This window comes from Notamacropus eugenii, chromosome 6, assembly GCF_028372415.1.
Source record: "Notamacropus eugenii isolate mMacEug1 chromosome 6, mMacEug1.pri_v2, whole genome shotgun sequence".
In the NCBI taxonomy this organism is placed as follows: Eukaryota; Metazoa; Chordata; class Mammalia; order Diprotodontia; family Macropodidae; genus Notamacropus; species Notamacropus eugenii.
The window spans coordinates 326,206,441-326,217,866 of NC_092877.1; the positions used below are offsets into that span (position 1 = coordinate 326,206,441).

Genomic DNA, 11,426 nt, shown 5'->3' on the forward strand with positions numbered 1-11,426 from the left:
CCCCAAGTACACATCATCCCCTTTTGCTAAGTTCCATGGCAGAGGGTTTTTAGAAAGATGCAAGGAAGTTGATTCAGTCAAAGGGGAACTGCAGAACCCTACATTTATTTTGTACGCAGAAGTATGGGATTATTTTTTCTGCTGAAAATTTACCTGTCTCCATACATGAATAAAGTGGTCTGCTTTTAGCAGTTGGGGCTGGTTGCCCACTTCTCTCCCCAAGTGGATGTTTCATCCAAAATGTTCATTTCAATCTTCATAGCTCTGATTATTGCTGGAGCTCTCAAATTAGATGGGTAGAGTTAGGGAGTCATAGGATGTCACATTGTGCTGGGGAGAACCTTAAAGGGTCTCAGGTATAACAACCCCCTCATTTTACAGATTAAGAAACAGAGTCCCAGAGGGGACAAGTTACCTAAAATAATAGGTTGTCTGAGCCTCAAAGGAGATAACATTCATAGAGGGCTAACTCTGCAGATCTTATCATTGAAACAGTCAGTGACTTAGCTACTGTTTAGTTCAGAAAGGGGGGAGAGGCTCCAAAATGATTGATCTGGTCACCTCAGTCATCCAGTTGGTCTTGATGAATCATGCTCTTCAAGAGAGCCCACAGAAGTAATTGACCTAAAAGCCAGCGATCATGGGTTCACAAAGCCTTGGTCTGGGGGGCTCTCGGATTTCTTCTTTTCACCTTTGCCCCCAAATCAAGACATCAGCCATGTGGTGATTTTGCAAACTTAGGAGGGAGAGTTGAATTCGTTCTCCTTTTCTTTCAGGAGTTCTTCACCTGGATTCTGGAGTTTTGTTGGTATTATCATCATTGTAATAGTATTTCAGTACACTTGGTGTCCTTGGCAATCCCATGGATTTTATTTTATTCATTTAAAAACATTATTCTGAGAAGAGGGTTCATAGGCCACATCAGACACTGCCCCAAAGGTTTAGAATAAATTTAAAGTGTTTCGCAAAACTTAAGAGCTCTATAAATGCTGGCTATAATTATTTTTATAATTATATTATTTTTAAAGGGTACATGACAGAAAAAGATTAAGAACCCCTGAATTTTAAATTTGATCTTCCTTTGTAATTTATAATGAAGTATTGGTACATGTGATGATTATGGGTTCCCTTTTTGAGGGAGATGAGGTGACTAAGTATATAAAATCATACTTTCTAAGCCATTCAAGAAATGAATATTTTTTTACCAAAAAATTCCTTTTCTTTCTCAAAAAAGTCAACTTTATGGTTGGTCCCAAGTCCTTAGGTTGAATTTTTTTTTTAATCTTTATCAATAGTGAATTAAAAGATTTGACACTCATCCCTTCAGGGAAGGTGTTTTTTTTTTTAAGGTTATTTTTTTTTCTTTGCAATCCATGGAATTCGATCAAAGTAACAACCTTGAAAGAGAAAGACAGAGAATTTGAATCATCCACTGCCCTTAGTCGACAATAGCAAGTGCAAAGGATGGTGGTGATTTATTCAGATGCTTATCTGGCAAAAAAAAAAAAAATGACATTTAAGCCACCTCATTTGAAGGGGAAGGTGTATGCCCTCTGATCTCATTTTAGTACGATTTCACTGTTCACTGCAGAGCTATTGTCAGGTCATAGATGAGGGCTGTGACTCCCAGCCAATCAAATGCCTTTGCAGAGCTGATAGGGGCAGTGAGCGGAATTGAAACCTGTCAGCTTCTAAATCTGCTTGCTCTTTTTAGCAATTCTTATCAGGATGGAATTGCCGCTGCCCTTTGAAAGGAGAATAGGAAGGTTGGTCGTTGCATTATACATCAGGTTGGAGATCTGAAGCATCTTTGATAAGGTGCTAGGAGCAGACGGAATGAGTCATAGTTCTTACTATCCAGCTTCTGGTGGGCTGATTGAGCTAAATCACTTTAATCTGGACTGGTGTTCCTGAAGTCCTTCAGAGCAGAGTCCATTCTTCTTCGAGTCAGGCTGGATTCATCCCTGACCCTGCGTTCTACAGCGGCTTCTTATGGAGCCTTATGATATTAGGGCTTCACCCTCCTACAAACCTGTAAAACACTCTTGGACAACATGTCAGGCTTGTGTCGGGAGCTTTTGTATGGTGTAGGATGTAGGATGAAAAGCTGGAAGAGGAATCTGACAGCCTAGGCTCAGAATCCCACTTCTATCCCTTTATTACCTTGATGACTTTTGGCAAGTTGCTTAACCCCTGGGCTCAAGGCCTAGGACACTAACCACTGTACCATCTGTCTACCTAGAGTCAGGAAGACCCGAGTTCCAATCTAGCCTCAGATACATACTAGCTGGGTGACCCTAGGTAAGTTTGCCTCAATTTCATCATCTGTAAAATGAGCTAGAGAAGGAAATAGCAAACCACTTCAGTCTCTTTGCCAAGAAAATCCCAAATGAGATCACAAAGAGTCAGACTCAACTGAATAAAACGTTTTGATTCCAGGTCTGGTGCTCTATCTATTGTGCCACCTAGATGCCCTCTCAAAAATATGAGAAGTAGCTGTTATTAAGTCTCATCATCTCATTTTACAGGTGAGGAAACTGAGGTCTACAGAGAGGGGAGTGACTTGCCCAGTGTTGCACAGGAGGAGAGATGTCTCTTTTCCACATACACAGTTTTGTTGTGTTTATATTTTCAAGCAAGGACATTTCAGGTTCTTGCTAAATGCCCTGATTGGATATATTTTAATGAAAAACGTCAATCTTAAAAAAAAAGCAACCACAGCTGAAAACCTTTGGATCAGTGGTATACTCCATATTCTTAGCCTGCTTTGAGAGGGATCCCAGTCACCCTTCTACAGATGTCATCCACCAGAGCAGTCATTATGTCAGATAGAGCAAATTTGATGTCCCAAGTTCTTGCTGGTACCTAGTGAGGTTAGAGGTTGGGGAAAGAGGTTCCGTCAGCCAGATGTTTGATGGACAGTTCCTGGGTCAAATCAGTGAGAAGTAGGTTTTTGTTGTTAGACAAATTACTTGGTGATAATCATGGCGACACCTGTGTTCTAGCTGAAGCCACCTGTCCTGGTCTTTCTCAGTTAAAATGGTTCTTACATTAAAATGTTGATCAGAGAGTTTAAAAAGGTCTGGTCCTGGAATCCTGTGAGATGTCTGAGTCCTACATGCCCAAGTTGCCTGTCTCCATATTAATATCTAAAGAATCCCGTGTGTCACAGAGGAAGGTGACTGGCTCCTGGGATGTTAGTGAAGGAGCTAAATGAGTGGGGGATAAAAAGGAGTGAGAGGGCCAGGCCGGCTCCCAGCAGCTACTCGGGAAACAGTGTTGAGGGACTAACTGATATTAAACTTGTAATTCCCTGGGAAGCAGCAGAGGTCAAAATTCAGCTGAAAATGTTCAAAGCAAAAGAAAGAAAGCAGAAAGCCCAGCCCAGTGCCTGGATATGAAGTCAAACAGATGCCACACATCATGTGAAGAACTCCAGAGTGTTGTGTCAGAGCATTGAAGAGTGGGTTTCCTAGGAACCCAGGAGAGCCCTGATATTAAGGTCTAACTATTTAATCAACTACCCCCAGCACAGAAAATAATCACATGGAGAACAAAGCACCGCATGTGAAGAGATAAAGCAGTGATGGGGACTGAAGCAGACTAAAGAGACAGTTAACAGCTGGTGGAAATTGGAACCTCAAGAATGCCTTTGCATTCTATTGCATTCTGTCTATTTAATCCTCACATTCATCAAGCCCTTCCTTCCTTGCTTTTCTCTTGTTTCTTCTAAGCAGTGTAGGCATTATTTGCATCATTTTACAAACAAGGAAACTGAAGGTCAAGCACAGCCTTGGAGGGACTCATTCATGGTCACACGGCTAGAACCCAGGTCTTTCTTGAACATAGGATCATAGGGACTTGAGCAGTCAACTAGGTAAGTGATGCAGCAAATAGAGTGCTGAGCTTGGAACTGAGAAAGGCTGTGTTCAAATCCTGCCTTAGACAATTACTAGCTATGTGTTCCTGGGCAAAATCCTTAAGAGATAGTACTGTATAAGATGTGGTAAATCACATGGGAAAAGAAGTTTTCTTTCTTTCCTTCCTTCCTTCCTTTCTTCCTTTCCCCTTTTTTTCTTCCTTCAGTTACTAAGGATAAAGGGGAGGATGACAAGAAGGATAGAGCACTGGCCTTGGAATCAAGATGACCTGAGTTTAAGGGCTGCTTGACGTATACTAGCTGTGTGACCACAAACATGCCATTCATCCTCTCATCAGCTCTCTTCAAAGGCCATTCTTTAAGATTATAAGACTCATACGAGAGAGGGAGTTACCATACCAGGAGTTTCCACACCAATGAAATCACAGGTCCAAGGTCAAAAAGAAAACTATATGGCCAGTCTTTCATATCTTCCTTTCTTGTAAGTTGAAAAAGAACAGCCCCCTCTCTCTTTACTGTACATAGGATGAATGTGTCTGCTCTTTTGACTTGCTACATGGCTTGCTTATAAACTGCCGTGTGTTGTTGGGGCGTTCTGTCTGCCCAGCTTCTAGTCCCCTTCTGTATCAGGCATGTCAGTCCCAGCAAAAGTCTTCTTCAGCCTTCCCCCATGACACCATCATCCTTCTAAGCCCTGGATCTTAAAAGGTGACTCCTTGGGTAACTCCAAGGTCTGCCCTTTTGTCCTTCCCATTTCAGGGAAATATTTATTTCTACGCCCTTCCTTTTCAGAGTAAGCTTAAGAGAAGGCCAGAGTACAATGTGGGCCCCTCTGGGACCTGCAGTTGACTTCAGCATGCATGAACTCATTCCCTGTGACTCTCTGGAGTGAGGTTGCCACGTTGAACTTGCTTCTGAATTTGCTCATAGCCAGTTGCGAGTTCCATGAACATCTGGAATGGGTTGCCACATGTTGAACCACAGTCACCAGTGCAATTGAAAATATTTAGTTGTTATTATTAAAAGCAACTGTTAGAAAAGTTAGCAGAAGGAGAATCTGGACGTCATCACACAAATGAGTCCTTAAATGAAATAATGTAGAATGCTGACTATACCATTCACAGGTGGATCTGGAGCTTCTGAACCACTGATAAGTATCCCATGTGGAAGAGAGGTTGCTATGTGAAGTAGAGGTTACTTGAGTATAAGGCCCTGGGGGTAGGGACGTTTTCATCCTTGTATCCCACTCCACACCTCTAGCAGTCCTCTGTACATAAAAGGAGCTGAATAGAACCTCTAGGAATACTTTTGATCTATTCCTTTAATAGATCTGTGGACTCAAGATCCATGTCCTCACATTCCATGCAGTTCTCATCCAGATCTTTCTTTGGATCATAGATCTAGGTTTGGAAGGGACCTTCAAAGTTATCTAGTCCAGGCTTAAGAACTCTGATCAACTTAATGACCAACCATGATTTCAGAGGACTGATGATAATGCGTGCTACTCAGTTCCTGACAGAGCATGGAATGAAATATATTTTTCAGACCTGGACAAAACTTTAAAAAAAAGTTACGTAGTCCAACCTCTTTATTTTACAGGTGAGGAAAATGAGACTAGAAAAGTTAATTGACTTGACCAAGGTCATAGAGATACTACATTACATAGCCAAGATTTTGAACCCAGGTCCAGGTCTCTGTAGAGAAGATGCACCCAATCAGTTGTAGACCTCCCTCTAAATTTTGTTTTTCATATATCATAGGTGCCAATGAAGTTCACTTCCACTCAACCAACATATATTAACCACCTCACACCTCTTGTCTACAAGATACGGTGGATACAAGGACCAAAACCCCCAAAAGACCAGTCTAGTTTGTGTTCTCAAGGCAGTGATTTTCACTGGGAGAGGGAGGTGAGTGGGGAGAATGCCTAACATATTCACAGATAAGTAAATCCAAAGTATTTTGAGGGACAAGAGAGAATTCACAATGGCAGAGAAGAGGGAAGTCTTCATGGAGGATGTCGTATTTGATCTGCACCTTGAAGATGAGGAGGGAGTCATTCCAGTCAAAGTGCAAGACGGAATGTCAGGTTCAAAGAACTTGAATAATGGATAGGACGTAGAGTACCTGAAAGGAGATAACATGAGATAAGGTGAAAGAAGATGGAGAAGGCCTTCAACACCATGCTTAAGCATTCAGATTATATCCTAGAGGAAGTAGGAAGCTACCAGGAGGTTTTGAGCAAAGGAGTAGCATGGTTAGACCTGACTGAGCCTTAGGAAGATTATTCTGACAGCCATGTGGATGGCGGGAGACTAGAAGCTGGAGACCAATTAGAAGCTTATATTAAAATAGTCCAGGTGATGAGAGCATGTGCTATGATGGCACCAGAATGAGTGGAAAGGAGGACAGAGATGAGAGATGGGAAGGTTTTTTCAACAAGACAACGAGGCAACAGGTAAAAGAGGTGAACAAAGGAAACGTCAGGGGTTGCTCATGTTATAAATCTGGGTGATATATAGGATTGTAGTGCTCTGTATAGAAATAAGGAAGTTAGGACTTTGGTGAGGGAAGGTATGGACCCCCACCCCTGATCTCATGTTCCCTCCTCTTCCCTGTCCTCCTTCTCCTCCCCCCACTCTGCCCCTGCCTTGAAGGCTGGGTGGCCACTCCCAGGTACCAATTTAACTGGGTGACCTATAAAACCTCTTCCAACTGAGATTCTAGGATTGCAGAAGGCCTTAAATGCCAGGCTGAAAAGCTCAGACATTATTCTCTAAGGAGAGGAAAGTTGCCTGGCTTGGCTGCTCCATTTACTTGGAAAATGACCCTGCTTTTGTGATTCCAGCAGCATCCCCTCCACATGACTCACCCCTGGAGAAGATGGAAGTCACTTTATTAGATTAGACAGTTAGCTCCTTAAAGGAAGGGGCCACCCGGTACACCACTCAACAACATGCATTGCCCCTAGTGAGTGAGGTCTGCAGAGGGCGGAGCCACCCTGGATCATCGCAAGCTCTGTTGTTACCTGTTTGCCAAAGCAAAGGAGTCTTCCCGTTATTATCTGAGTAATGAAAAGGGCCACGTGATCTCTGGCAGACATTCTGCCTGCATTTGTCATCTGCCAGCCTGACTATACTGATCAATACACAAGCACAGCAAACCAGCATATGGGCCAGGGTCCCCTGTGTGTGCTTGTGCGATTCAAGCAGGTGGAGTCCAAGCTGGCAGGGAAGGTTGGGAAAGAGGGGGGCTGACAGGGGAAAAGGAGGGCTCTGAAGAGGGGGAGGGGGAGGAGGAAAAAGGGGGGAAGGGGAGACACCAGAGGGCATATGCTATGGGGAAAGCTGTGTATTTCCTCTGCCCATTGGAAGCTCTGAACCTTGACTTTTAATATAAGTGAATCAACAGCTCAAAATAAGTACCCTCATGCCAGGAGTAGTGGAATTTTCTGGCACTTACAAATGTCTTTTAAAAAATATTTTCAAAATTCCATTTTTAAGTCCCTCACCACTACCCACACACCCTTGTTGTGAGATAGTTGGGCTGCTTTGCCTCACCTACCTCTGGTGGACAGGAGCCTTGTATAGGTGACATTTGGCATATCACACCCTAAGACATATGACTGTTCCACCTTGGCTGACCAGCCTGAAGCAGCTTAACGATGCAATGGCTAGAGCCCTGGGATTGGAGTCAGAAAGAGCTGAATTAAATCCTTTATCAGACACTGACTAACAGTGTGACCCTGGAAATTCACTTAACCTCTGTGGGCCTCAGTTTCCTCATCTGTAAAATGAGAGATTTGACCTTAATATTCTCCAAGGTCATCCATCCTGTATTTCAGATATAGCCCCAGTTGTTTGTTGTTAATAGAAAGATGGCAGCAAGGTAGGGTACTAGCAGGTTTCAGCACAATTGTACATTGTATGAAAATATCCAGGGACTGCCTACGGGTCATCTGATTCTCACTCTGCTTTTTTTCTTTTAATTGCAGTTGATTTTAACCGTGGGCCCCCACCCTATGGATTCAGTATTCCTCCAGAAGATGAAATGAGAAGGCAGAGACTCAACCGATTTGACAGACACTGAAATTACCCTGCATCTTGTGAATCATCAGTCCAGTTTCCTGAGTGCCAACCACCAGATTCAGTCCAGAAGTCTCTGCTTTGCTCTGAGGAAAGCCAAAGCACTCTCCCTGAAGTGCTCCCCCAGCTTGAGTGACTCATTCAACGGACCTTGCAAGTTTGGAATCACATGCCCAGCTGGCTCTCTTCAGATCCAAGAGAAGCTAAATACCACTGGCAGCTTTGTGAAAAGAGCCTCCCTCTTGGTTACATAGATATCAGCAGCATCCTGGGAAAAGAGTACCACCTCTCCCATTGGATGCCCCCACTGCCAATGTGGAAGGCTCTCAGCGTTGACCTTCCATGCCGAATTTCATTTTCTTCCATTCAGGAAGATCATCCTGGACAGTGGATCTGACCTTCGAAGTGGCCAGAGGTATTGCTCCATCGTCATCTACCTGGCAGGCTACCTTGGTGACTCTGGTGGAACCAAACAAAGCCTCCTTGACTGCAGACCACCCATTCCCTCCATTCCACCCATCTCTTTGTGTGTGTTGCTACTGTTTAAACCACACACTTCATTGAAAAGGTCTCAGGGAGAATTTGGGAGCAGAGGTAGAGATATTAATCAATAAGAGAGACCAGCATTTTGTGTCTACCAGCTCCACCTCAAGTATAAATTTGTGTAGGTTATCTGAATGCGCTCAGGGAGTGAGAGTTAAAAAGTCCTTTTTAGAGCAAATGTTATCTTGTAAAATTAAAAGTCTCCCAATTCAGTCACCATAACAAGCTCCACATTTAGTTGTCTTGAGGACATCTGTCGATTAGCATCACTTCTATTTTTAAGCTGCCCTTGTGCTATCTGCTGCCTCAAAGACAAAACCAGAGTAACACCAGTCTGTTCTTAGAGTTGGTCGTAGTAAAAGTTGGAAGCTGGTATCTCCAAAGAGAATTTTCCCAACTGAGTTTTAATCGCAGGTTCTCAAATGCTAGACTAGACACACTGAAGAAACAATTACCCAGTAGTGTGATGGATATGTCCCAGGAACACCTGGCTGTGATGGTAAGAAGTAGGGAGGCTTGGTGGATGGCCAGTAGGGCTCAGAGACGGGAAGACCAAGGTTGAGTTGTTCCCGTGATTCTCTTACATTTCAGTAGGACGAATGCTCCTGCTGTGGGACATAAGCCCTTGGAGGGCTAAGACTGTCTTTTATTTTATTTTTTTACTTTTCATCCTCAGTGCCTACCACAGTGCCTGGCCCATACTGGGTTTTTAACAGATATTTCTTAAATGAATGATATCGAGTAGACATGTGAACATGGACAGCTCACTGAACTCTCTCTCTAAGCTGTTTCCTTTTCTATAAAATGACAATACCTTTAGTATCTACCTCACCAATCCATTGTGAGGTTCAGATAATACTTGTAAAGCCCTTTGTAACCCTTAATGTGCTAGATTTCTATTCTAAATAATTCTATCTCTGACAGATCAATAGATGATCAGTTGAGCTCCTTTATCGCATGTATGTACATGTGTGTATACATATATGTATGCATGTATATATACCTATGCATTTGCATATACATATAACTTAAGAGTAGAATTTGCTCACAGTATTAGTGATGTTATGCCTTCATCAGCTTGTATAATGTTTTCAGTTGAGGAAAGGAGCCTAATCGCTGTGCTGCAGAATTGGGGTCTGAGTGATGGCTTCTTTCCTTCCATTGAAAATATTTGTTGCTTAACACAATAATATTATTAATGAACAAAGACACAAAGCCTGAATTTTTGATAAGAAATGTAGCAGTGAAGGGGAATTCCTCACTGGAGAAGAAGGGGGCTAACTCATGACCAAGATCACCTCCTCTCCCCAAATGCAAACAAGCACAAGACGATGTTGAACCCCATCATGCACTTTGTTTTGACCCTCTCAACAAAGTCATCTTTTAAAAATCATTATAGTTATTTTGTTAAGCCAGAAGGCCTTTCTAGCACTAAGGTATATGGTTTTTTATATCCTTTTGTTTCCTCCTGAACTCTGGGTTAGAAGATGTATGTCCAGCAGTATGACGAGGGTACCATGGAAGCCTTAGTAAATTGCCTGGATAATTACCTTTCCCAACATGGCAGCCCCATAGACTTGGTCTGTTACTTGGAGGCGAGATTTGAGTTCTCAAGCTGTCGGATTCCCACCCCCATGTTTAGTGGTTCCATTTTGACTCAGGGTCCCTCTAATCTCACTGGCCTTTACTTCTTGGGATTTTAGAACTAGTTTTACAGTGATATTATTTATTCTTAATGACTTTGAGTATTCCATGTGCAGCCAATGCCAAAGGGCTGTGTGCACCTTTTTTATTCTTTTTTTTCTTTTTTCAACAGTGGCTCCTCTTTTTGAATACAGGCTGGTGTTGGCACAGTACTAAGTAGTCAGTGACCAAAGGTGGGTGTTTCTGGTGTCAGTCAGTGGCGTTTCTTGTGTCTGTTTCCAGCATCCACCAAAGCAAGTGCCTCAAGGGTTAATAGCATGACCCCCTCCTCCCCCCCAAGAGATGGAAAGGCAAAGAGGTTCTCATAGGCTTGTCCTTTCTGCTCCTCCTGTTGGTTTCCTGGGAGAGCTTTTTGAATATTATAGGAAAGGGTAGCCAGCATTGTCGATTTAGGCCCTGAATATGCTGCCTTTGCAACAGCCTACGTAGCTGTCCTTTCCCTTCTGGGCCTTCACTTGGGTCAACCCTTTAAAATCACACCAGGACTATTAAAGTTGTCTTTTGGCCAATCTCTCTCAGTCCTATCCTCCCCTCCCCTGCTGTTCTCCTTCATCCTAAAACACTGTCCATCATGTCTCCCTGCTGCCCACAAAACCTTAACAACTCCCCATTATTAGGAAAGATAGATCAGGGCCAGGTTGTGTTTGACCAAAGAGTCTGGACTTGCTTCTAGAGAATATGTGTGTACACATGTACACACATATGTGTTTTACATATATGTGTATATGTATGTAAATGTATACACACATTATGTATAGACACAGAATACACACACACACACACACACACACACACACACACACACACACACATACCCCTTCCTATCTTCCTGTTCCTCTCCACCCCCCCACTTTCTTTTTATACCGTTCATTCCAATTAGACTGTCCTCTCCTTTCCTCTGTGTGTATTGATATCATAATTGTCCTTTGGAATCCAACTCAGTCTCACCTCTTACAATAAGCTTTTCCTGACCTTCCCTCCCACCCACAGCGCCTCTTCCTTCCCTAACCCTACATGAAGCTTTTTTTAAAAGCCTGTATTATTCATTTGACCCTTGGCATACATGGCCTTACAACATTGATTTCTGGTGTTGCAGTGCTTCAGAGCAGAGACCATCTTAAACTTCCTTTTGTCCTCCAGTGTGTGGCCAATAGAAGTTCATTACATGTCCATGAAAAGACGCCAGAAAGATGAATAAAGACAAGTGAACCCGG

General features: G+C 42.9%; 1 protein-coding gene across 19 annotated transcripts in view; it reads left to right on the plus strand.

The window, feature by feature from the left end:
- RHBDD1 (rhomboid domain containing 1) overlaps positions 1–11,426 on the plus strand; it is a 179,380-nt gene extending 167,954 nt beyond the window's left edge. For 10 of the 19 annotated variants that reach the window (XM_072618045.1, XM_072618055.1, XM_072618054.1 and 7 more), the window contains one exon: positions 7,875–11,426. In XM_072618045.1, coding sequence (XP_072474146.1) covers positions 7,875–7,934 — 60 coding nt within the window. In that variant the 3' untranslated portion in view covers positions 7,935–11,426. Of the gene's footprint in view, positions 1–5,640; positions 5,791–7,874 lie in introns of all 19 variants that reach the window. The other 9 variants (XR_011969009.1, XR_011969005.1, XR_011969006.1 and 6 more) reach the window with 7 other exon arrangements.